Below are 23,049 nucleotides of genomic sequence, written 5' to 3'. Positions count from 1 at the left end.
ACTCCAGAACAAATCCCAATCCAGTCATACTAAAGACAATTCTATCCTCATTCAACTGGACTCCTATTCTTTCTTCTACTGATCTTAAACAATAAGGTAGTCTTATCACACAAATACTCGCTAGCTTCCAGGACTCACTCTTTCCTAAAATCACGAGGCTCTATAAACTTCCAAAAATCAACTGGCTTGCATACAAACTCAAATGCCTCCTTAGTCTCAGAGACAATGCCTGACATACCTGTAAAAAACAACCCATCCTCAACCTCCATGCACCACTATAGTAAGCTAAGAAGTCTAGGAAAACAGGCAATCATGCAACACCAAAGTCACATTGTATAAAAGCATCAGTCTTCCCTTTTCAAATCACCTAAAAAATTCTGGGCAGAAGTCAGCCACCTGACAGGCCATACATATCCAGCTAATACCAAATCCTCCTCATTTCACCTCACACCAGCTGATTTCAGCCTCCACTTCAGTAAACTTCCCTTCCCTAGTTCCATTAAAACCCTTCCTCACACTCTAACTTCTCTCCTTCCCCCTATATTCCAACTTTCTATTTCAAAGTAATCAAAGCTAAATACATAGTATCACTACTTGAAGAACTAAAAACTGACTTACCTTCTGGTCCTAATTAAGGACTTCATAGTCCCACCCGTTCTTCATATTTATAATCTATGCCTAACTCAAAACATAATGACTGATATGTAGAAATCAGCCATTATTAAACCCCTTCTCAAAACAAACCCATCCCAGACCTCTGACTTCCATGTCATCTCCATTATTCCTTTAGTTGGTAAAATCCTTGAAATATTAGATGTCCTTCAAGGATGCATCTGTAGTCCTTACATATGGGTTGTCCTGCCTCAGGCAGCCCTTCGGTCGGCCGGATTCCAAAGTCTGGGTCCGGCGTCGGCTGATGTCACCCTCTCCCCGATGTCAGAGCGCCTGGGGTATAAAAGCGTCAGCCGACGCCATCTTCCTCAGTCTTTCTTGCCGCGTGGTGCCCGAAGCAGAAGCAGTTCACAAGTGCCGGTCGGCCAGCTCCTGTAACTTCAGCTACCGAAGACTTCAAAAGCTAAGTACCCCGTTGGGGACTCTTTCTTGCCTCAGCCGATGTCAGATCAAATGCTTAAAGTTAATAATTGCTTAACTTGTGGGAAACAAATACCTCATAAGGATTTCCATTCTTACTGCCTCCCCTGCCTAGGCCCAGACCACGACGTCTCGGCCTGTACAGCCTGTGCCTCCTTCAACCGACGCACTCTTAGGCGTCGGGCGGAGTTTGCAGAGGAATTATTTGGGGCTAGTTACTGTTACAATATGCCGTCGGAGACTCCGACTTCTCATTTAACCAAAAAACGGAAGGACAAGGACCGACACACGCAGACCGTGGTTTCGGCTGAAACCACGCCTAGGCCTACCGAGAGTGTCTCGGTCTCGGCTGAAACCGAGTCCTTGGTACTCCCGACCGTCGAAACCGCACAACCGACAACCTCGGCCCCGGAGGCCTCTTCTGAGTCGGTTATAGAATTTCCCTCAGAAACCGGTGTTCCGGAAACATACGACACCATTTCCCTTGACAAAAGTACGCCAGCACGTGGAGCAGCCAGGCCTCCTGCATCCATGTCCATAAAGGCATTCACAAGGGCTAAAGCTGCTAAACAGCCAAAATCTCTGCCTCCCAAGGCTATTCCTCAGGGATCCACTACAGGTTCACAGATTTTAAGTTTAGCTGAGGACCTTATTTCCTTAATTAGGGGCTCTCAGCCACATCCGGACAGGGGCTCTCAACCTCCTCCAGACCAAAGGTCCAGGGTTGAGCCCACTGATCCCCAGTCCTCAGATGAGGCCTCAGATGGCTCTGCTCTTTCAGACTACCAGGAGGAGGCCTTTACGGCCTACGAGGATTCTGATGCAGAGGAATCTATTCCCTCTGCCTCCCCCCCTGAAGAGCTGTCCTTTGGGGAGACCCTTCACTCCATGAGAGAGCATTTCAAATGGCAGGGCCAGGAATTTTCTGATTCCAGGAAGAGATTAAGGACTTTTTTGCATTTACCTCAGCATAGACCTTTGGCTATTCCCCCTGTTTTGAATGTCATTGATGATGTGTACTCTGAGTCTAGCATTACCCCTGACTCCCTTCCACCGGCTCCTGTCAAACCAGATAGGTACTACAGGGTCCTGGACTCACATCATTTCCTTTACAAGGCCCACTCTGCTGACCCTGAAACTATTTCCCAGGGCCCTAAAGGGGTTGCATCTGCCACTACTAAAAATCCACTCCCCTCTGAAAGGGAGTCCAGGGCTTTAGAGAGATGGGGTAAAGAAGTGTATACTTCTTCCACTCTTTCTATGAGGGCATTACATTGTCAATTCCATATGATACAGTACCAAGAGTATTTGTTAGATGAATTGCATAAAAAACTGTCTTCACCTGAACCCCTAGATCGCAAGTCACTTCAGGATCTGGTACATAACTCCCAACAGGTTAGCAACCATTTCTTGCAGTGTGGTTATGATGCATTGGAAGCTTCATGTAGGTCAGCAATGACAGGTGCAGTCATACGTAGGCATGCTTGGCTGAAGGAACAAACTCTGCCAGATCATGTTAAAGCAAAGCTTCTGGATGCGCCACTGGAAAAGCAAAAGTTATTTGGCTCCACTGCTCAGGAGGTCTTAAAGAAATTTGAGGAAAAGGCTAAATCTGTACAAACAGTCAAAGATTTTCTCCAGGTCCAACCACCAAGATTCAGCAGAAATTGGCCTTCTAAGAATTGGTCCTTTCCTGACACAGAGAGATTTCAAAGAGGCAAGAACAGGCATGCCAGAGGTAGAGGGCAAGCTAGAGGCTCCTACAGAGGACGGCAATGGCAGCCTCCTAACCAGAGAGGTAGTGCAGGACCTACAACTGCTGCACAAGGACAGACTCAATGACTTTACCTTGACCCCGCCAACCAGGGCTCACTTGGAAGCACCTTTGGGTGGAAAGCTATCTTTATTCTCAAAAAATTGGCACAGTAGTACAAGGGACAAATGGGCACTGCAAATAATAGACAAAGGATACAGGTTCCATTTTCATACATTACCAAAAAGAAAAGGCATGCCAAACCTGCCACCGAATCAAAGGGCAGAGGCTTTAAAACAAATTTCCAACCTATTGCAAATGAAAGCTATAGAAAAGGTTCCTCTCACAGAACAAGGCCAAGGATTTTACTCCAGACTATTCCTTGTCCCAAGAAAAGAAAAACAATGGAGGCCTATTCTCGACTTGTCCGCACTGAATACTTATCTCATTGTGCCAAAATTCAAAATGCTGACCCTACAGCAACTCCTTCCCATGCTGGGCAAGGGGTCTTGGCTGGTAACTCTAGACCTCAAGGAGGCATACCTGCATGTCCCTATCAGACAAAGTTGCAGAAGACACCTCAGATTTCTTGCAGGTTCAGAGCATTATCAATTCTCAGCATTGCCCTTTGGCTTATCTACTGCACCCAGAGAATTCACGAAATGCCTGGCATCAGTAATTGCACACTGCAGACTTCAGGGGATTCAAATATACCCATATCTGGACGACTGCCTTATACAAGCGGACAGCCAACAAACTTTGGTAAAACACTTGAATTATGCCATCCGCCTACTTCAGGCCTTGGGATATACAGTCAACATTCACAAATCAAGACTTGTTCCATCCCAAAGGATAATTTTTCTGGGTGCGAAACTAGATACAACCACCCAAATGGCTTTTCTCACGGAAGAAAAACAAAGACAACTACCGGATTATTTCAAAAATCTGACAAGACAAACTCAGCTGACTGCAAGGAAAATCCTGCAGGCCCTGGGTTACATGGCATCTTGCATTCTTCTAATCCCACAAGCAAGGCTACATATGAGGAAACTACAATGGTACCTAAGGAGTTTATGGTGTCAGCACAGTCACAGCCTAGAAGCTTTGATACCACTCATTCCATGACTTCAAAAGGAATTTCTGTGGTGGGCTCAAGCAAGCCAGTCAAACAGGGGTCTGCCCTTCAGCAAACCAATAATCAGTCAAACCATTACAACGGACGCTTCAGACAATGGATGGGGAGCACACATGGAGGGCAGATGCATTCAAGGACTATGGTCACAGAAAGAATTGCGCATGCACATAAACCAAAAGGAAATGCTGGCTGCGATACATGCAATTGAGGCCTTCAAACATTTTCTGCATCAAGGACACCTGCTAATAAGGACAGACAATACCACAGTTATGTGGTACATAAACAAGCAAGGAGGTACCCATTCCTACCCTCTTTGCAGGCTGGCAATGAATCTTTGGGAACTTTCCCTAAACCTCAATATAGAGCTGCAATCCCAGTTTGTGCCAGGAAAAGACAATATACTGGCGGACAGCCTAAGCAGAAATATCATGGATCCACACGAATGCATGCTGCACCCAGACATCTTCCTTCAGATAACACAATCATGGGGGAGGCCGGACATAGATCTTTTTGCCTCCCACCACAACCATCAGCTGAAGAAATTCTGCTCAAGGACATACCACCCACAAGCATGGAAAGTGGACGCCCTCTCTTTCAGCTGGAATACTCTAACAGTGTATGCATTCCCACCTCTTCCATTAATGACCAAGGTCTTACTGAAGATCAGGACAGAGCAGCCCAAAGTGATTCTGATAGCTCCGGACTGGCCCAGACAGCACTGGTACCCACCGTTAAGGAGCATGTCACGCACGAAACCGTGGCCTCTACCACAATGGCCACTTCTTCTGACACAACACAATTACAAAACTCTGCACTCCAACCTGAAAACCTTGCAGCTGACAGCCTGGAGAATACCTTGACTCCTCACCAGGATAAGCTATCCAAGACAGTGAAGGACATCATCATGGAAGCTCGCCGGCCTTCCACAAGAAAGGCATATGCAGCAAAATGGAAAAGATTTCGCACTTGGAGCACCACAAAGGGCCTAGATGCGACAGTGTTGAACTTGGCACATATCCTGGAATACTTGGCAGAAATGCTCCACAATGGCCTTTCTTACTCTTCCATAAAAATTCATGCTTCAGCAATTTCAGCAGAATACAATACTGATCCACCTGTCTTCTCTCATCCTCTCCTAAGGCAGTTTCTAAGGGGAATTAAAAACATCAATCCTCCAAGGAAACCACCAGTGCCTACATGGGACCTCAACTTCATGTTGGAAAAATTAACTCTACCTCCCTTTGAACCAGCAGCATCTTCAGAACTACAGTTCCTGTCTTGGAAGACTGCCTTCCTTCTGGCCATAACCTCAGCAAGAAGAGTATCTGAGTTGCAGGCCCTCATGGCAGTACAACCATTTCTTATTTTTCATCAGGACAGAGTCTCACTGAGAACCAATCCTTCATTCATGCCAAAGGTGGTATCCAGGGTCTCACTGAACCAAGCTATTCACCTGCCTGCCTTCTTTCCAAATCCACAAAACAAAGGGGAGAAACTTCTGCATACTCTGGACATTCACAGACAGTTGCGCTACTACTTGGACAGAACTAAGACTTACAGAAAAACTGACCAGCTATTTGTAGCATATGCTGCTGGTGTACAAGGAAAAGCAATTTCCAAACAGACAATTTCAAAATGGATAGGGAATTGCATTCGATTCTGTTACTCTTTTCATGGCAAAACTGTGCCAGCTAACATTAGACCTCATTCCACCAGAGCCACAGCCACCTCCACAGCCTTCTTAAGAGGGGTGGCTACCAAGGACATTTTAGAAGCTGCTACATGGATCTCCGTGCATACATTTTCCAAGCATTACAACTTACCCTTATATTCCAGATCCAGAGCAGGCTTTGCTACGGCAGTCCTGCAGGGCATTTTAGCTACACCATCCCTTTCTTAGATCCTACCTCCCCCAGTTTAGCTATGGTATTCTACCCATATGTAAGGACTGCAGATGCATCCTTGAAGGACATAGTACAGTTTTGTACCTACCATAAATGTAGATGTCCGATAGGTATGCATCTGCAGTCAGGTTTACCCTCCCTCCTTCCCCTCTGTGGTATTTCCTGGGTACTTATCCCTCTTATAGCTAGCTGGGGTTATCTATTATGGTGTATTTGTTTTATATTACTGTGCATGTTTGGAATTTTTTGCATCTCTCCAAATTTAGCCTTCCTTAGAGGGCACCTGGCATCTGGGGCAAGAAAAACTGAGGAAGATGGTGTCGGCTGACACTTTTATACCCCAGGCTCTGGCGTCGGGAGAGGCGACATCAGCCGTCGCCGGACCCAGACTTTGGAATCCGGCCGACCGAAGGGCTGCCTGAGGCAGGACAACCCATATGTAAGGACTGCAGATGCATACCTATCGGACATCTACATTTATGGTAGGTACAAAACTGTACTTTTGCAATCAACTCATACATTTCATCTGCCAGTATAATCCACTTTCCTCAAATCAGCATGACTTTTGGGCTAGTAGGAGAACTTCTACAGCACTCTGGACACTTACTGATAATGTCCTCCTGGCTATGGACAAAGGCCTCCTTACTGGAGCCATCTTCATTGACCTCACCAGATCTTTTGATCTGGTTGACTATAGCATTTTGTTTGATCACCTAATCGAAATTGGAATTAGCCCCGATACAGCTCCCTGGTTTGGTCTTTCCAGTCACTACTTTTGTGTTCAGTCTCAGAACTCCCAATCTGCTTCCATCCCTCTACACAGGACTCCATTCTGGCTCCTCTTCTTTTTTCCATTTTCATTAATCAACTACCCCTTGACCTGCCTAACCTATCTCTCTTTCTTTATGCTGATGATATGGTGTTATTTCACTCAAATCTGACCTTTTAGGCCATACAACAACTACAAGTAGACTTAATTTCTCTTATCTTATGGCTTAATAACAAAAAGATAATGCAGAACTCTTCCATACTAAAGTAATGCTGTTTGGAACCTCCCCTAAATGGAAGAAAAACTCTCAACCATTTCTTATCATGACCCAGCCTGACAACCCCTTGATCAAGTAATCTCTTTCAAATACCTTGGTATGTGGCTTGATCTCACACTAAACTTTCACCTTCACCTAGAACAAATATGGAAGAGCATTAATTCTCTCCTGTTTTGGACCTATACAATTTCCCACTTTCTCTCTAGGCCCTTTGGAATTGCTATTTAACTGTAGCTTCCAGACAGGCTTCATGAATGCAGAACAGCAACAGTCAACACTCTGCACAAAGGTGGGCCATCTACAGACCCTGGAAACGTCAGACTCATAAGTCTCACTAGTCTTATATGCAAAGCAAAGGAAAGAATTATCATGGAAATGATCAGTACTGATATAGTAAACCTGCAGACACTGGACCCAACCCAGTTTGGTTTCATCAAGGGCAGGTCATGCCTACTCAATCTGATGGGCTTTGAGAAGGTCACCATAGCAATGGATGAGGACATAATGGTTCACACTGCCTACCTTGACCTGACCAAGGCATTTGACATAATACCCAACTTGGGCATTGTTGGCAAACTCAGGAGGTTAGGTACAAACCTGTATGTCACCCGGTGATAGCCAGAGGCTCACAGACAGGACCCAGGAAGTTAGAACCGGGGAGTCCACCTCTAGAAAGAGGCCAGTCATAAATACTGTCCCTTAGGGATCAGTCCTTAGACCGCTTATTTTTGGCATTTACGTCTTTGAAGTCAAGACCAATGTCACTGGTCTCTGGCTGACTAAATCTGCAGATTATTGCAAACTGGGAGTTGTCATTGAATCCCACACCAACACAAATGTTCTCCAGAAAGGGCTGACACACATATAACTGGTGTCAGAGCCATAGACTAAAACCTAAAACTAAATGCCAGGAAATGCATAATAGTATCTTTTGGGAAGTCATCCACCCCTGGTAACTATCGTGTTGACAACACTCCCCTTAGAGTTGACCCAGTAGTCAGGGACTTATTTATTTATTTTTATTTATTTAACATTTGTTGACTGCGAAAATCTGACTAGGACAGAGCCTATTTTCAGCGGAGGCCCGGGGAGCAATGCTCCAGACGCATGTCTTTGGAATGTAGGAAGAAACAGGAGTACCCGGAAGAAACCCATGTGAAAGCAGGGAGGATATGCAGACTCTGCACAGAAGGTACCCAAGCTGAGAATCGAACCAGAGAAGCTCTTGCTATGAGGCGACGTTAACTGCTGCACCACTGCGTCACCCACACATAGGCAGTAATTCAGCATTTGACCATCACATATCTACATTAATGAGGAAATATTTCTTTGTTGCGCAACTTATAAACAAAGATATGGCATCTAGGTCCAAGGAATTCATTTTTCCACTATATTCGGCATCCATTGGACCTATCATTGTGTACAATGCCCCCTTTGGTATTTACTTAACCAAGCATATCCAACAATTGGAACATCCACAGAGGTTCCTAACTAAAAGAATACAGGGCATAAGTAAAATGTCCTGTGTAGACCACCTGAAGGTCCTATCCCTGTATTCTGACTCCTACAGGCTGTTGATGGGAAATCTATGCCTGGCATAAAAAGGCATTGTCAGACCCCAGTCTGATGGACCTCCTACATATCCAAAAAACAAATAGCACCAGAATTATCTATTCTAAAGACTTAAACCATATCTGTGATATAAATAGGACCTGCTGGAGAGACATGTATGTATCCCAGAGACTACACCATCTCTGCAACAGGTTCCCCATCCATGTGAAGCAGAGTTCCTCCCTAACCCAATTCAAGTGTAACATAGACAATTGGATGGGAACTAGGAAATTCATCCCCAGCTTGCCATCTGTGTCTCTAATGGACTCAGGCAACCTGTACATTTTTCATCTCCCAGGCCTCTGCTTACACTAATGAAGGGTACCAGAACTTGTCAGAGATTTGGGATACATGGCTAGGCTTAAAACGGTCCTTGTGGTCATTAGCCTAGTAAACACTTATGAACATATAGACCAAACAGGAATGCCATAGGCAAAGGCATTCTTCTAGAGAATTTAAAACTTTTGCTACACATATAATGTACTCTTTTATATATTGATACACACTGGAAACTACACTTCTATACTATTAGTTTGTGCACTTCATGTGTTTTATATTTTAAACTCATAGGTTTTAAACAGGAACATATGTTACACATTTTTTCTATTTCCCCCAGCACAGACTGTCATGTATGTTGTTTACCTACAAAGCTTGCATTGTCTAACTACCTAAAGCATATAACACTTAAATAACACTTAAATATGACTTAAATACAGAGTTTTGTGTCAATTTATCTTCACATTTTCATATTTTTCTAATTTATAATTTACAAGTTTGTTGATCTTAGAATTGAATCTAGGTTAGATTTTTTTAGTAGTTTGAACTGTTTCTTACTTCTGATTGACAGTTGCATTTTAGACAGACAGTAAAACTTTGAATTTCTAGTGTTCACAGACCTGAAGAAGAACCAAGAGATTTTATGTAAAAGATTTGAGTAAATTAATATAGTGAAAACATCAATCATTATGATTTTTGTTTTATAAGGATGTAATAAGTAAATAGATGTACATTTTTAGGAATGTTGAATAGCATGGTATTTTATGTTAGCTTGGATTCTTTTTATTACTTTATTTTAAGGGAAAGCATGGGGGTTGGCTTTAACACCATCTGTTTTACTACAGCTGGACTGATTTGTATTTACAGTGGAAACTTTACCACTCCAACTTCAACTGCTATTGTTAGTATCCTTAAATGTATTGAGCATTAAGTCTTATGGATCACTCGTCTGTGCTTACTAATAAAGAAACTGTGAATTCAATTTGAGCAGACAACTTTGTTTTTATTTATCTATGATATATATATATATATATATATATATATGTACGTATTTATTTTTTAAGTTTAAGAACAGTTAATACCAGTACTAGGTTCATATTTTTTTCAAATCTGGGGTGTATTTTTGTATAGTTATTCCATTCAGAACACCTGGTGGAAAGTTTCTTACAATGTTTGGTACTTCCAAGATGGCTGCACACTGATCAACAGCTTACTTTCAGTCCTCCCAGTGTGAAAACAGAAACTGAGAAAAAGAAATGCTATTCAAAATGTTATTTGGGTAAAATTAATTTACTTTCTAGTAAGTACACTGCCTGGATGGCAGCAAAGTAGAAAAAGAAGGTGAAGAGGAAACACTAGCTGGGAAGTGTTCTACAGTAGTTCAGCAAAAAAAAAAAAAAAACAGTTCAAGCTTCAGCTTTTGTACAAGAGATGGATTCCAGTAATTTAGAGGAAAAAATAAATCAAACATAATCAGAGGTGATTAAAATAAATGAAGATTGAATGAATATATCACCTCAAATAACAAAATGTGTAAAAAATATAGAAGAAGCTTCAAGAAGCTATTTAGATAAACTGATAAAACTGCAAAAATCAGAGCTTTGAATGAAGAAAAGGCTGGCTGAGTATGGGGCTTCTCAGAAAGAGTTGTTTCAAAAATAGTACAGTTAGAAGACAAAGCTTACAGAGAAAACCTGAGATTTTCTGCTGTAACAGATAAGCTAGAATGAACAGACTGTATTCATTTTATGAAAGCACAAATAGGCAGTATGACTGATATTCCACTGCAGGATTTGTTAATTGAAAGGGCACACAGAGTGTATGCTTCAGACCTGGTCATGAGAAAGCAGCCAAGCCCTGTATTTGCAGATATGCAATTAAACCATCAAACAGAATTGATCCTGACAAAACTGTCATTATTCTGACAATAAAGCTCATAGACAGAGACCTTACCAGTGAAACCTTTTCCAGTGTTTCAAAGCACAAACATTAACTAGAAGAATTAGGACTACCTTGGACTTAAATCAGAGTCTGGCACTGAGAGATGGAGATGATCAGGAAGAAGACCAGCAACACTGAAATTAGTGAATACATAATGAATTATAATGCATCGATCTCCTTTGTGAAATATGGCTTTGCATATAAAAGTGGCTGAGAAAAGACCGGACTTTTGTTGACTTTGTCAAGTTTGTGTATGGACTACAAAACATACTACAGCAAAAAAGAAAAGAACTAACTATAAGTAAAATAATTTTTGTTCTTATTAGTATTTGTATAAAACAGTTTCTGTATAAATTTCTTATTGTATTATAAAGTAGTTTTGTATAATATGCAGTTATGGGTATTTTAAATGTGTGTGGTCTTTTCAGTGACTGCTGTATGTGTTGTATTAAAGTAAACAAGTACCTTTTTTAGTTGTAAGAAATATATGTTTTCCTTTATAACAAGAGAAGAAAGGCTGAACAGAAGCAGGTTTAAGTTAATAATATGTTATAATCTTTGGCTGTTGGGGCGGGGTGTAAAAGTGTACTGATTATATTATATATAAAATTAAAATGATGTTTCAATTGTTTTTAAAGGGATTGATGCCTAGCTACATCCTTGGCTTAAACTATAAACAAGTTTTTAAGCAAATAGGCTTGAAAAATAAGACAAAATGACAAAAGCCATGAAAATGCAAAAGTTCTTGCATCTCCAAAGATAATAGCTTGTTTTTTTCCATAAGTAAATGCTCTCAAGCAGAGACAGGAAGTCTGCAGCTGAAGGCCAGAGGAATCTGTACATTTTGTTTTGAATTAAATTTACAAGATTTCATCATGCATGTACAAAGTTGCTAGCTGTTATTTTCCTCATTGATGATTACATTTACATGGAAATGAGCTGTCTGCAAGTGCAGGCAGTTAATGAGAGTTCTGAACATTTTTTTGCTAAGTGAAATGCAAAATCTAAGGTACAGTGACAAGCAGTTAAGTGTGAAATAAAGTCTTAATACTTTAATACATTTAATAGATCAGTGTTTGCTTAATTTTTATTTTAACGTAGCCAGTGCACTTTTTATAGGGCTAAACGTTAATGTTTTCTGAAATCATAATAGTTGTTTTTCACATCTGGGAGGGGAATAGAAACAAAAAAGGACCAGACCGCAGTTGGTGAAAGTGGGAACACAGGCTGAAACATGTGCTTTAGTATACAGTAGGTTACCTTAATGTTATATTTGATTATGCCTATGGGCACAGCTTTCATTTAGGGACAATTGCTCCTTTCTGGAGAGTTAAACTTAATTTGTTGAAAATGTACATAGTTTTGCATGTTTATCCTAAGTTAATAAGGGATGGGGTGTTCTGAATGTGTATTTAGTTTTTTGGTTGAGTTTTTTATTAAAGCAAAAATCATTGTGAAATATTCACCAAGTTACAGTAAGTGGGCTAAACTGGCTAGAAATTGTATTTCATGGGAACATGTGCATCTAATTAAAACCTTTAACCCACATCCAATAACTATTTCAGATCATGCACCAAAAAACTAAGATAAAACTGCAGAGTAATTAAATAAAAATGAGAAACTGACATTTTCCCACCTACCTGCTAAAAAGAGAGGAAATTAAGGAATGGGTTGTAGAAATTATTTGAGAGTTATTATGAAAGATAGAAATTTCTTCAGAAGGAATGGCTAGTGAGTAGCATAACATGAAAATGGAGTTTAAAAATAGGTTAGAAATAAAAGAGAAAATTATATGGTTAAGAAGTAATAGGAATTATTTAGATGGGCTAACAAAGGTTAAAGTATTGCAGAAAAATGGGAATCTCACAGAAGAAGAGGCATGACTGCCAAAGAGAACATAAAGGAGTATTTAGATAATATGCATGAGTTCAGAAAGATTGCTGATAAGCAACTATTTTTGATAAAAACACTAGAGTACAAAACCTTTTAACACAGTGACATAGGCAACAGAACGAAAGGATTGTTGCCACCTTAGGAAACCTATGATGGGAAAAATAACTAGAGATCCTTTAGAGGTATTAGAAATAGTCTGAAATTTTTATGAAAAAGCGTGCAAAGCAGAGGAGTGTAGAAACCAAGAAAGAGCACAAATGGACTTATTTATGAAAACCTTATTCATGTCAACGTTAGAGGAAGATAAGAATCAATGACTAGTTAAGATAGGAGGAGGAGGAGGTGAGCTAAAAATGGTGATGTATAGTTGGTCTGCAGGGAAGTCTCCAGGAAGATATGGTATGTCTGTGTGGATTTTTGGAAGATAGAAAGGAAGAAAGTGATAAAGAACTGGAAACTGTTGCTTAATAGTATTTTACAAGGAGGAGAAGCAGCAGGATCTTACAAGAAAGCTGTGTAGCTGTATTATGCAAAGAGGCTAAAGACCCATCAGGCCAAGCGTCATATAGACCCATTCCAATTTTAAACCATGATTATAAAGTGTTTATGTCAATACTTGCTTAGAAAATGACAAAGGTGTTGCCAAAATTGATAAATATCGTTCACTGTGGTTTTGCGGCAGGGAGACAAACATTTGACAATGTTAGTAGTACAATGATAATCCAGAAGTAAACAGAATGTAAGAAAATACTGCTGCTGATGGTGGATCTTAATGCAGAGAAAGCATTTGACAGAGTAAGCTTATGTTTATGAGCAAGACAATGAAAGCATCTGCATTCCCTGATACAATAATAATGTTAATTAGGAGTATATATTAAGGATTGGAGGCAAAAGTTAAAGTGGGAGGGTTCTTCTCCAATTAGCTGTGTTTGAGTATGGGAACTATGATGGGATCTCCTCTTATTTAGAGCCACTGGCAAGGAAAATAAAGGATTCAGAAATTTCATGGATATTATTGGTATGGTAATCAAGAAAAGTTGGCCTTATTTGCAGAAGATATTATGATATTATTTTGTGTTTGATAAATCTAGAAATGCACATGTTGGTGTTGTAGAACATTTAAGACCATTTTAAGTCTTTTTGGGATATAAAATGAATTAATTAAAAAAAAAGATATGGCCATAAATTTTATACCCAGTCATGACTTGCTTCAGCAATGCCCATATTTATGGGGACATGATAAGATGAAGTATTTAGGAATATGAATTAAAAAGGCTTTGGTTATGACAGCTGAGGACATGTGGGAAGAGATTAAACAAAAGAGTAGTAAAAGTAAGAAACCAGAGCCCTTGTTTATGGATATGGATAGTAAAATACAAGCATTGAAAATGTTTTAGTCCCTTTAGTTTTATCTATAAGTCAGGCATATTTTTATCAATCACACGAAAAAAAAACTGTGGGTAGTAATTAATAAAGAGTTGAAGGAATTTATCTGGGAGGGAAAGAAGGTAAGAGTTAAGTGGGATAAGCTGATCCTCCAAATAAAACGTGGTGGTTTAAAATGACATGATTTAAAGGAATATTTTAGAACTACACAGATAAGGCTCAAATACAGAACTCAAGCAGAAGGTTATAATTCAAAGTGGAAAAGGAATATGAGCAGTGGGGAGTGGGGTGAGTTTAAGAAGTAAGAAGAGAATAGGATTTTGATGCAGGCCCTTAAGGAAAATAATACACCATACAGAATATTATATTTATAAAGTTGCAGAAAGTATTCTGTGAACTAAGCCAATCCATGAGTGGAGACAGGAAAAACGAGATTTTGCCAATAGGAATGACTGTAAGTAGGGGTACAGAAATATAGAAATGTGGGCTGGAATTTACCAGAAAAATTGGGAAAGAAACCATTGTATTGGGAGCAAATAACTAGAGATGGAAAGGTAATAGATTGGGACGAGGCCAATATGAAGTTTGGACTGCAGGTTAGAAACTGCCTTCCTTATCAGGGATATTTGTCAAAGTGTAGGCAAAGAGAAAGGGATAGGGAGTACTAACTGAAAGTCCTGCTCTGATAGAGTTTTTAGTCAAATCTAGAACAGAATCTGCTGTTAAAAAAGCGATTAGTAGGTCATATAAAATATTGCAGGTTAATTATAAGAATTAATCAGAGAAGGTTAGAAAAGACTGGCAAGAGTTACTGGAAAAGCAGTTTACAAGGGAACAATTGGGAGGGCATATGTATGCCTCCCAAGTCTGAAAACAAAGTCCAGAAGGTTTAAGATTTTTGCTAAGAACTGCTTGCATAAGTATTTGTATACCTTGGGCAGACTTCAAAGAAATTTTCCTTAGGTAGATAGCAGATGTGGGAGGTGTAATGAGGAAGAAAGAGGTAACTAGGAACATGTATTTTGGGAGTGTAATGAGTTGGCAGATTTACAAAAAGTATCTACAGAATACTCTGTCAGAAATAGTGGGGGAGCAAATGGCTATAACTAAGGAAATTATTCTTTTGAGCTAGAACAGATCATCTGCATTGCTTCGTCATAGTAAGGACTTATTAAGTTTAATTATATTGGTTGTCGAAAAAGCAATTAATAGAAAATGGAAATCAAAATCTAAACCAACAATATTTGAAATATTGAATATTGTAAATGAGATAAAAGAGCTGGAAGAGACATCTTTGTAAAAGAGGAGCAAATTACATATACATATGTGGGATTTGTGGGACCAATATATGCAGAATAATGTTATGGATAAGTGAGGTTTAACGGAAGGCAGGAATTGAGCAATTTATGCAATGCTGGACTGAATGTCAGTTGTTATAAAGAAATAAAAAAACATATGTAATGTATAATGTATGTAAATGAAAAAATGTCAATATGGTTTGTTTTTTTTTCTGTTAATGTGTATGTGCCTATGTCTTAAGTGATAATTTAATAAAGGTGTTTAAAAAACACAAAAGAAACAATTCTTTATCAACAAAGCCTAAGGCTCACTCAACCAGATCGGTGTCAGTTTCCACAGTGTCCTTCAAAAATTCTTCAGTTGATAATTTTGTTCAGCTTCAGTTTGGTCTGTGTTACATACCTTTTCCAAATATTGCAAGCTGGACAATATCTCCAGGTTTAGACTCTCCTTTTGTGTTACCACTATCAAGAGAATTCTGTCCATTCAGTTGAATTAGATGGATGGGATGAAATAGGATGCAGACATTATTAAAATAATGCTGGATCTGTTTCCATCCCTCATCTTTCCGATTCAGCAACCTGACCTCCTACTCCTCTTATAAATTGTCACCTTTCACATTCAGATTAACATAGTAGAGATATTTGCAGCCCATAATCCTCCTCCTCCTTAAATAAATTCCTATATTCCCTACTTATGCTTTCCTTTCTAAATCAGCAGCAAAATGTATCTGATGGAGGGTGGGGGCAGGTGCATTATGGGGGGAAGGAAGGAGCTCAAGGTTTTGAGAGTTTAGTAGAGAGTTCCTGGGTAGGATTCACAAGGTGGCCTAAATCCCATCAGTCAAATTGGATGGATCAGGGATGAAAATGATCCAGTGATATGGTTAGTACATAATTTCTGTTTTAATGCAGGTATTGACATAGATTTCTTAATAATATGCTGTGGTTCTTCTGTACTGGAGAGCACAAGACATGCAAAGTCTTTCTATGATAGGTAGCTGTGGTGAGTCTAGTCAGAAGGGAAAATATTACATAGCGATTGATGAATCATTCCCTGCTGAAAATCTCCAACTAAGATAGATAACCTAGACTCAGACACCTACAAAAAATTTGAGATTCACTTGATATCAGGAAAACTACTTGGGTTGCCCAATTTAGGATTCCTAGTTCTGACAGCCTCTATGGAAAACAGGCTAGCAAATAAGACGTTAGGTAACTATGTGAAACAGTAAAATAACAGGAACAATAAGCCCTGTGTTCCTCTTCTGTCAGCCTAAACATTAATACACCAATTAATTAATTAATTAATTAATTAATTAATTAATTAATTAATTAATTAATTAAAAATTCAGTGATAAGCAGTTTAATTTGAAAGATGAACTTTTCCAGACATATGCTGATGATTTTTTTTTACATCAGCTTAAAAAAGTCTATTTTGTTGAACAGAAGTGTATGCTGATACCTTATTTATTCAGGAATTAAACTTTAGGCTCCTTGCAGAGGAATGCATAGCCTGTTTATTTATTTTTTGTCTCTTTAAAGAGGATTTTTTTGTGACTTTAGAAAATGATATCCAGGGTCATTCAGCTTTGAAACTCCTTTGGCTGTGACCATAGGAGATATTGTAAAGAAATAAAAGCTTGGATACTTTACATCTGCCCAGTCTTAAGGGATATCCATGTAAGTACCATTAATGGTGCTGACAGCTGTGTATATACAACAGCAATGAGGTCATTCAGGAGAAATCTAAATGACTTCATGTCCTTGTGTATGAGAGTCAGTAAAGGATCAGTAACCTCCACAAAGACGGAAGTTTGCTTTTTTTTTCTTTAGTAGCTTAGGAAATAGGGTCTTGAGGGATATCCATGTAAGTATCATTGATGGTGCTGACAGCTGTGTATATACAACGACAATGAGGTCATTCAGGAGAAATCTAAATGACTTCAGGTCCTTGTGTATGGGAGTCAGTAAAGGATCAGTAACCTCCACAAAGATGGAATGTTTCTTTTTTTTTTCTTTAGTAGCTTAGGAAATAGGTTCTATATCAGATGAACGAAAAATCCGTTCATCGAATACGTAATGATCGAAACGTCTTGGAAATCAAAAACGGTATTGTGGGGGGCTGTGCCCCCCACACCCCCTCTAAGTATATATTCTAACTCTGAGACCGCACTACAGTGAGGAAAGGGCAAATACCCTAATCCTCACTGTACTGAGACCCTACAATACAGTTTTTGATTTCCGTGAAGTTTCGATCTTTACGTATTCAATGAACAGATTTTTCGTTCATCTGATATAGACCCTAGGAAATATGTATGCTGTTCTTGACTTTATTAAGTCAAGTAAATCTAGTTGTAGGGTAATTGTTTAATTATATTAATGTGTATTGTCAATGAGATGTTTCATTTCTGAAGAAGTCAGGCATTTGGCTTGACGAAAAGCGGTTAAATTTATCAGTAAATACTTTTTGCTACATCTGCTGTGTTGCGGTGTCGTTGTTCTACGTTTGTTCATTTTATTAGACTTTATAAAGTGCTTTATCTGGAACTGTCTTCAAGATCTCTCGGTCAAGAGGAACAAAAAAGGAAACATATCGCCAAAAACAGCTGCCCTTCCAGCAACCACTGACCTGTATAGCAGAACTAAAAAAATAACCACAAACTATAGTAATCATCATCATCATCATAATGTTTTCCCTCTGAATATCAAAGTATCACTATCAGAACAAAAACAGCAATGATTTCCTGCTGTAATATATACCTCTGTAATGCATAACAAACTGGCGCTTAGTGTCATTTTTGAAACTGATGAAAACTGAAGATTAACTGCTGTAAAACTTTTATTTGTATATTTAAAAAGCTGATAATCATAGAACATACTATTCACAATCAAAGAAAATGTCTGTGAAAATAATTTAAGTAATTATATTGAAATAATTTAGTCCTGTCAAAGCTGAGGACTGTAGCCAACATAACTTTTTTAGACTTGAATGACAAAGTTTGTAATGTGACCTTTATCACCATAGTGGTGTTTTTTTAGCTGAAAGGATAAAGTTCTTAAGGGAAAATTCAACATCTATCTGTATAGAGGTTCTTGTCGGTCAAGTGGCAAAAATACTAGTATGGTATACTGAAGGTCTTGGGTTTGAGGCCCAAATGAGAGCTAATATTATGCTTTCACTTCTGTGATTCTACCAGTTATCCTTATAGTGTTATTATTTTTATTATTGTATGGCTCTGTAACTGAGGCATTAGATGCTTCTTTTCTTATGGTTTGCTTAGAGGATACAGTCTCTGTAAGAAATGATGCTATTTTTATTTAATTTATTAATATGTCATTAATGTTCCATTTTTCTGGATGCTTTTGAGATGAGGCTGTTTTTTTAGCTTTGCTGCTTTCTTCTGTTCTGTTTCCAGGTCACAGAAGAGGACTGCAAGGAAATTGTGTCTGTTTGTAAAGACAATGAGGTGATGCTTTCTTTATGCCATGTGCTTAGGTATTTCCCAGCTGTTTTAAAGATAAAGGTATGACTTGTTTTATTTCACAAGCTAGTGTTGCTTATTGAATGTCAAACATAAATATAATGCATTTCAGTGGAAAAATAATGATGGATGTTTATACTGAAAAATTAAGAAACTGTGGTTTGTTGTCCAGGAAATTTAAATGAACTACAATTTTAAAAGCAGTTGTTTCATATTATATTTTATTTATTTATTTTGCATTTTGATAATTACTAGCGCAAGGTTCCTGCAGAGTCAGAGTTATAAAAGAGAAAAATTGTGGTTAAATAATTTTTGTTGAAAAAAAAAAGATTTGCATTCATAAATTGAACCTGCCTAACAACAAAAGACAAAGCAAATGACCTTCTACTGAGCTAAAGGTGATTGGTACAGCAATGCCAAAATGTACTTGAGCAATGAAAATAAACATTCATCCAGTTCAGATATTGCATTTGCCATAACTTTAAGTTACTAGGAAAAATTGTGATAAAAATGTGTGGAGCAGAATAATAAATACCGTATTACCACATTTGAATATATGCTTCTATATTTTACTGTGTTCTTGTTATATCAGATGTGCTTTCAAAAATTCACACAGTTTCAGTTTGTAGCATCATTTTATCCTAATGTATTTTTTCAGGCCAACAAATCTGTCACTAATGTCTTTCTTGTAAATATTTTCTAAATGTGGGGATTAATTCTGATCATTTCAGCAGCTTAAATGCTGATCCTGTTGCCAACAGAGCAGAAAAGTTCAACTGTCAATTTTTTTCTAGAAAAATTGCCAGTGATTTCACTACAAATTTATTATAAAAATAAAGAAAACACCGGCACATTAGCCATCAAAGGAACCACAAAAAGTCTTCTACAGTGTATATAAATTTAATTTCTGCTTTTGTCTCTAGGACTTCAATGCACAGACAAAACCTTTTATATAAATTCAGCTCACCCAATGAATTTATAATGCCAATCAGACAATAGAGTGATTAAACATACTCACATTTCTTAATCCTTCATGTAATAGCAATTTTTCTATCCCTAAGAAAGCATTTAATGTTTACTGTTTTGTTTAAGCCGGGGGATTTATCAGCTGCCATCCTGATTTGCTATCTGATTTTACATTTTTCAACTAAATTCTTAAAATTGCCTCCCCTCTTGTCTGACATTATTTTCTTAAATTTCTCACATATAAGGGAGTGTCTGTATATAGCTTTGTTCTTATCCTTGGTTCTGATAGTGTAAAAGTGTTCCTTGATCCGTTTTCCCAAGCTTCTAGTAGTCATACCCACATAGAAGCTTGGGCAACCCAAACATATAGCTACGTAGAGAATGCCCTTCATTTTGCAGGTGTATCTAGCCTTAGCCCCTGTAGTGTACTGCAAATGTTGTAATGCTATATAAGGCCCTTCACTGATATATCTACAAGCACTGCACTCTACATTTGTACGTACCAACACTTTTTGTGAGTAACTGGTAAAGATAGTCTATTGTGATCATTCTCTAATAAATGTTTAATGCAGTGATTTGTCTTATACATGAAAGATGGATTTTCCCCCAGCACTTTCTGTGTCACCATTTCCAGAGATAATTTTCCACTTATTCTGTAAAATAATCCTCACCATAAAGCTGTGACATATCTAAACAAAATCTAGGTACTGAGTTATGTAAAACAAGATCATTTCCTGTTCCACCTAGTACTTGTTCTTTTTCTTTTTTGGGAAACCCATACAAAAGAGTGGGACCAAGTAGTGTTTCCCTTTTTGAACATACTTCCTTAAACTTCCTGTTTGGAGTAAAAACTCACTATTGTATCCTTGCTCTAGAAACACAGAAGTAATAATCCCAATTTCCACATCAAAATCTACATCCTTGCTAATCATTCTGGAGGCACGGATGTACTGGCCTCTGGGAATGTTTGCCTTAAAAAGTTGGGTGGTTGCTTTTGTAGTGAAGATAGTTCTTAATAAATATGTTTTTCTGATGTATACAACTATTAAAATTCATAGTAATTCAATTCAACTAAAGAATGGCCTCTGAATGTTCTGTAGTCCTATCTCACCTTCATTCTTTACATATGGGATTGGAGCCGATCCTCGGCTACGGCTCTGCCTATTTACAAGCTGGAAGACTTCTGGCTGGCTCGTGGCTAGGTAGGTATCCCATGGTGCACCAGTACAATCCCCAGATCTCATTTGCCGCGTCGACAAGTTTGGTTGTGCTTCTCTGGCTCTGGCTAAGTGATTGCATTTATTTCCACTTTTACTAAAATTTCTTGGCTGTTTAGTTTAAAATAGTTTAATATAGTTAAAACTGTTACTGCTTATAGTTATCATTTAGCGTAGTTGTTATTGTAGTTGTTATTAGAGTTGTTAGCTTTTACTTCTGCCATTTAGTGCAATTTTTGGCCTTTGGCCTTTTCTTACTTCGTTGGTATCCCGTGTACTGTTTTTCCTAGATTGGTAGCGTAGGCGCCTTTTGCGCACTGTTATTATGTGTGTGTTAATAGAGTTTTTGGCGGTTTCTGCTTGTTATTTAGCCTAGTTAATTAGCTGTTGTTAGCATCGTTGGATTGCTGCTATTGTTAGCAGAACTACGTTCTGTTTGTGCTTGGCATAAGCCTGAATTTGTGAATTCCTACTCATTACTGTGTTCTGTTGAGTGTGTGATACGTTCTAACTTTCTCTAACTTTTTGGGTCTGTTTCATTTAGAAGACCCTATCCCTTCCTTGCCCGGGCTAGGCCCGTTTAACTTAGAGGATCTAGTCCTCATGGTGTCTTTTCCTTACTGCAGGGCTAGGCCATTTAAATTAGATGACCTAGTCCTCCTCCTTCCCTTTCTCTGTGTGTGTGTGTTCTATACCACAGAATGTCTAAAGAGAGTAAGGTTCATAAGCCATCTAGCTTTAAGAAATGTATTAAGTGCTCTCAAAAAATGTCTATAATGGATGATCACGGTAACTGCGAAGCTCACCGGTCGGCCCCGACAGGGATGCTTGGAACCAAACTTCTTCGGTTCCGAGTCTTCCTCTCTGTTCGTCAGCTAGGGTGAGTTTGGACCCTGTGTCTATCTCGGAGCCGATGGCTCTGACACCGGCGGCATCCTCTGTCTCCTTGGAGCCAGAAAGGCTGGCATTCAAGATGATGAGGAGTGTGCTGTCCCGATCGTCAGCTCCTACCAGAGGTACCGGCACTCTTCCCCCTATAGCACCTACTTTTGTCTAGGCTCCTACTCCCTCCAGTGACAGCAGAGACCCTCAGCCTCAGAAGCCACCGGCTGGTGGCCCCCACTCTTCCGAGACCTCCCTGGAATGTCCTTCTGAGGAGCCCCCATGGAAGAGGACTTGTAAGAGGAAGCATGTTGACTCCCAGGATGAATCTTTGACATCTGACACTGACCTCGAGAAGTCAGAAGGGTCCCCCAAGTCATCCTCTGATGTCTCCTTCGTAGACATTCTGGAGATCCTAAAACAGAGGTGCAGTTTGGCCCACTGTCACCCCTTCTGATGAGGAGTCTGTGTACCTGAAGGCTTTCGGGTCTCAACCTTTTGCCTCTTGGGTGTCTCCACCCTTTGACAAACTGATGGATTTAGTTAGTCGAAAGGTGTGGAATACTCCTGATTTCATGGAGCCAGTCCCCAGGAGACCGAGCAAGTTCCTTTCTCCCCCTCCAGGAAAAGACCTTTTATCTAAAGGTGTGCCTATAGATGCCATGGTGGTGGCAGCATCCACTAAGAAGGAGCTAGCTGAGACTTCTTCTTCTGTTCATCCATTGAATAAGGTGTCTCGAATGATGGACAGATACGGGAAGGGTATCTTTTCTGCAGCGGCATTTACCCTTAGATCACTGAATTACCTTACTCACTTTACGAGGCTTCAGAGAGATCTCCTTAAAGAGTTAGGAAACTCTTTACAAGGTACATGCACTGAGGGAGTCCCTGACAAGGTTTCTGCCCAGTTGTCCACCTTAAACTCTGTTGTTAACTCTTCCATGTGGCTTATTTCGTATGTGGCCGATGGAGTGAGTAGAGCAGCGGCTTCAGGAATTTCCCTGAAGGCGTCATTCCTGGATGCGTTTGTGTAACTTTGCAGAACCGTTTAAGTCTACCTTTACCAACACCCCTTTCATGGTTCCTCATTGTTTGGATTCAAGGTAGAGGACACTCTCACCTGGTGCGAGCAAGAAGGAAAAATACTCACTGCCGTGGGAGTAC

General features: G+C 39.3%; 1 protein-coding gene across 1 annotated transcript in view; it reads left to right on the top strand.

The window, feature by feature from the left end:
• The window catches only part of LOC122795001 (uncharacterized oxidoreductase YjhC-like), a 1,313,984-nt gene that overhangs the window by 782,016 nt on the left and 508,919 nt on the right, over positions 1 to 23,049 (top strand). Inside the window, exon 7 of the mRNA XM_044063588.1 lies at positions 18,755 to 18,862. Within this exon, the coding sequence (XP_043919523.1) occupies positions 18,755 to 18,862 (108 nt within the window). The remainder of the gene's footprint in view (positions 1 to 18,754; positions 18,863 to 23,049) is intronic.

The sequence above is a fragment of the Protopterus annectens genome, chromosome 2.part1 (genome assembly GCF_019279795.1).
Source record: "Protopterus annectens isolate FY-2018-M chromosome 2.part1, PAN1.0, whole genome shotgun sequence".
NCBI lineage: Eukaryota > Metazoa > Chordata > Ceratodontiformes > Protopteridae > Protopterus > Protopterus annectens.
This window is presented reverse-complemented; position numbering and strand designations above follow the sequence as displayed.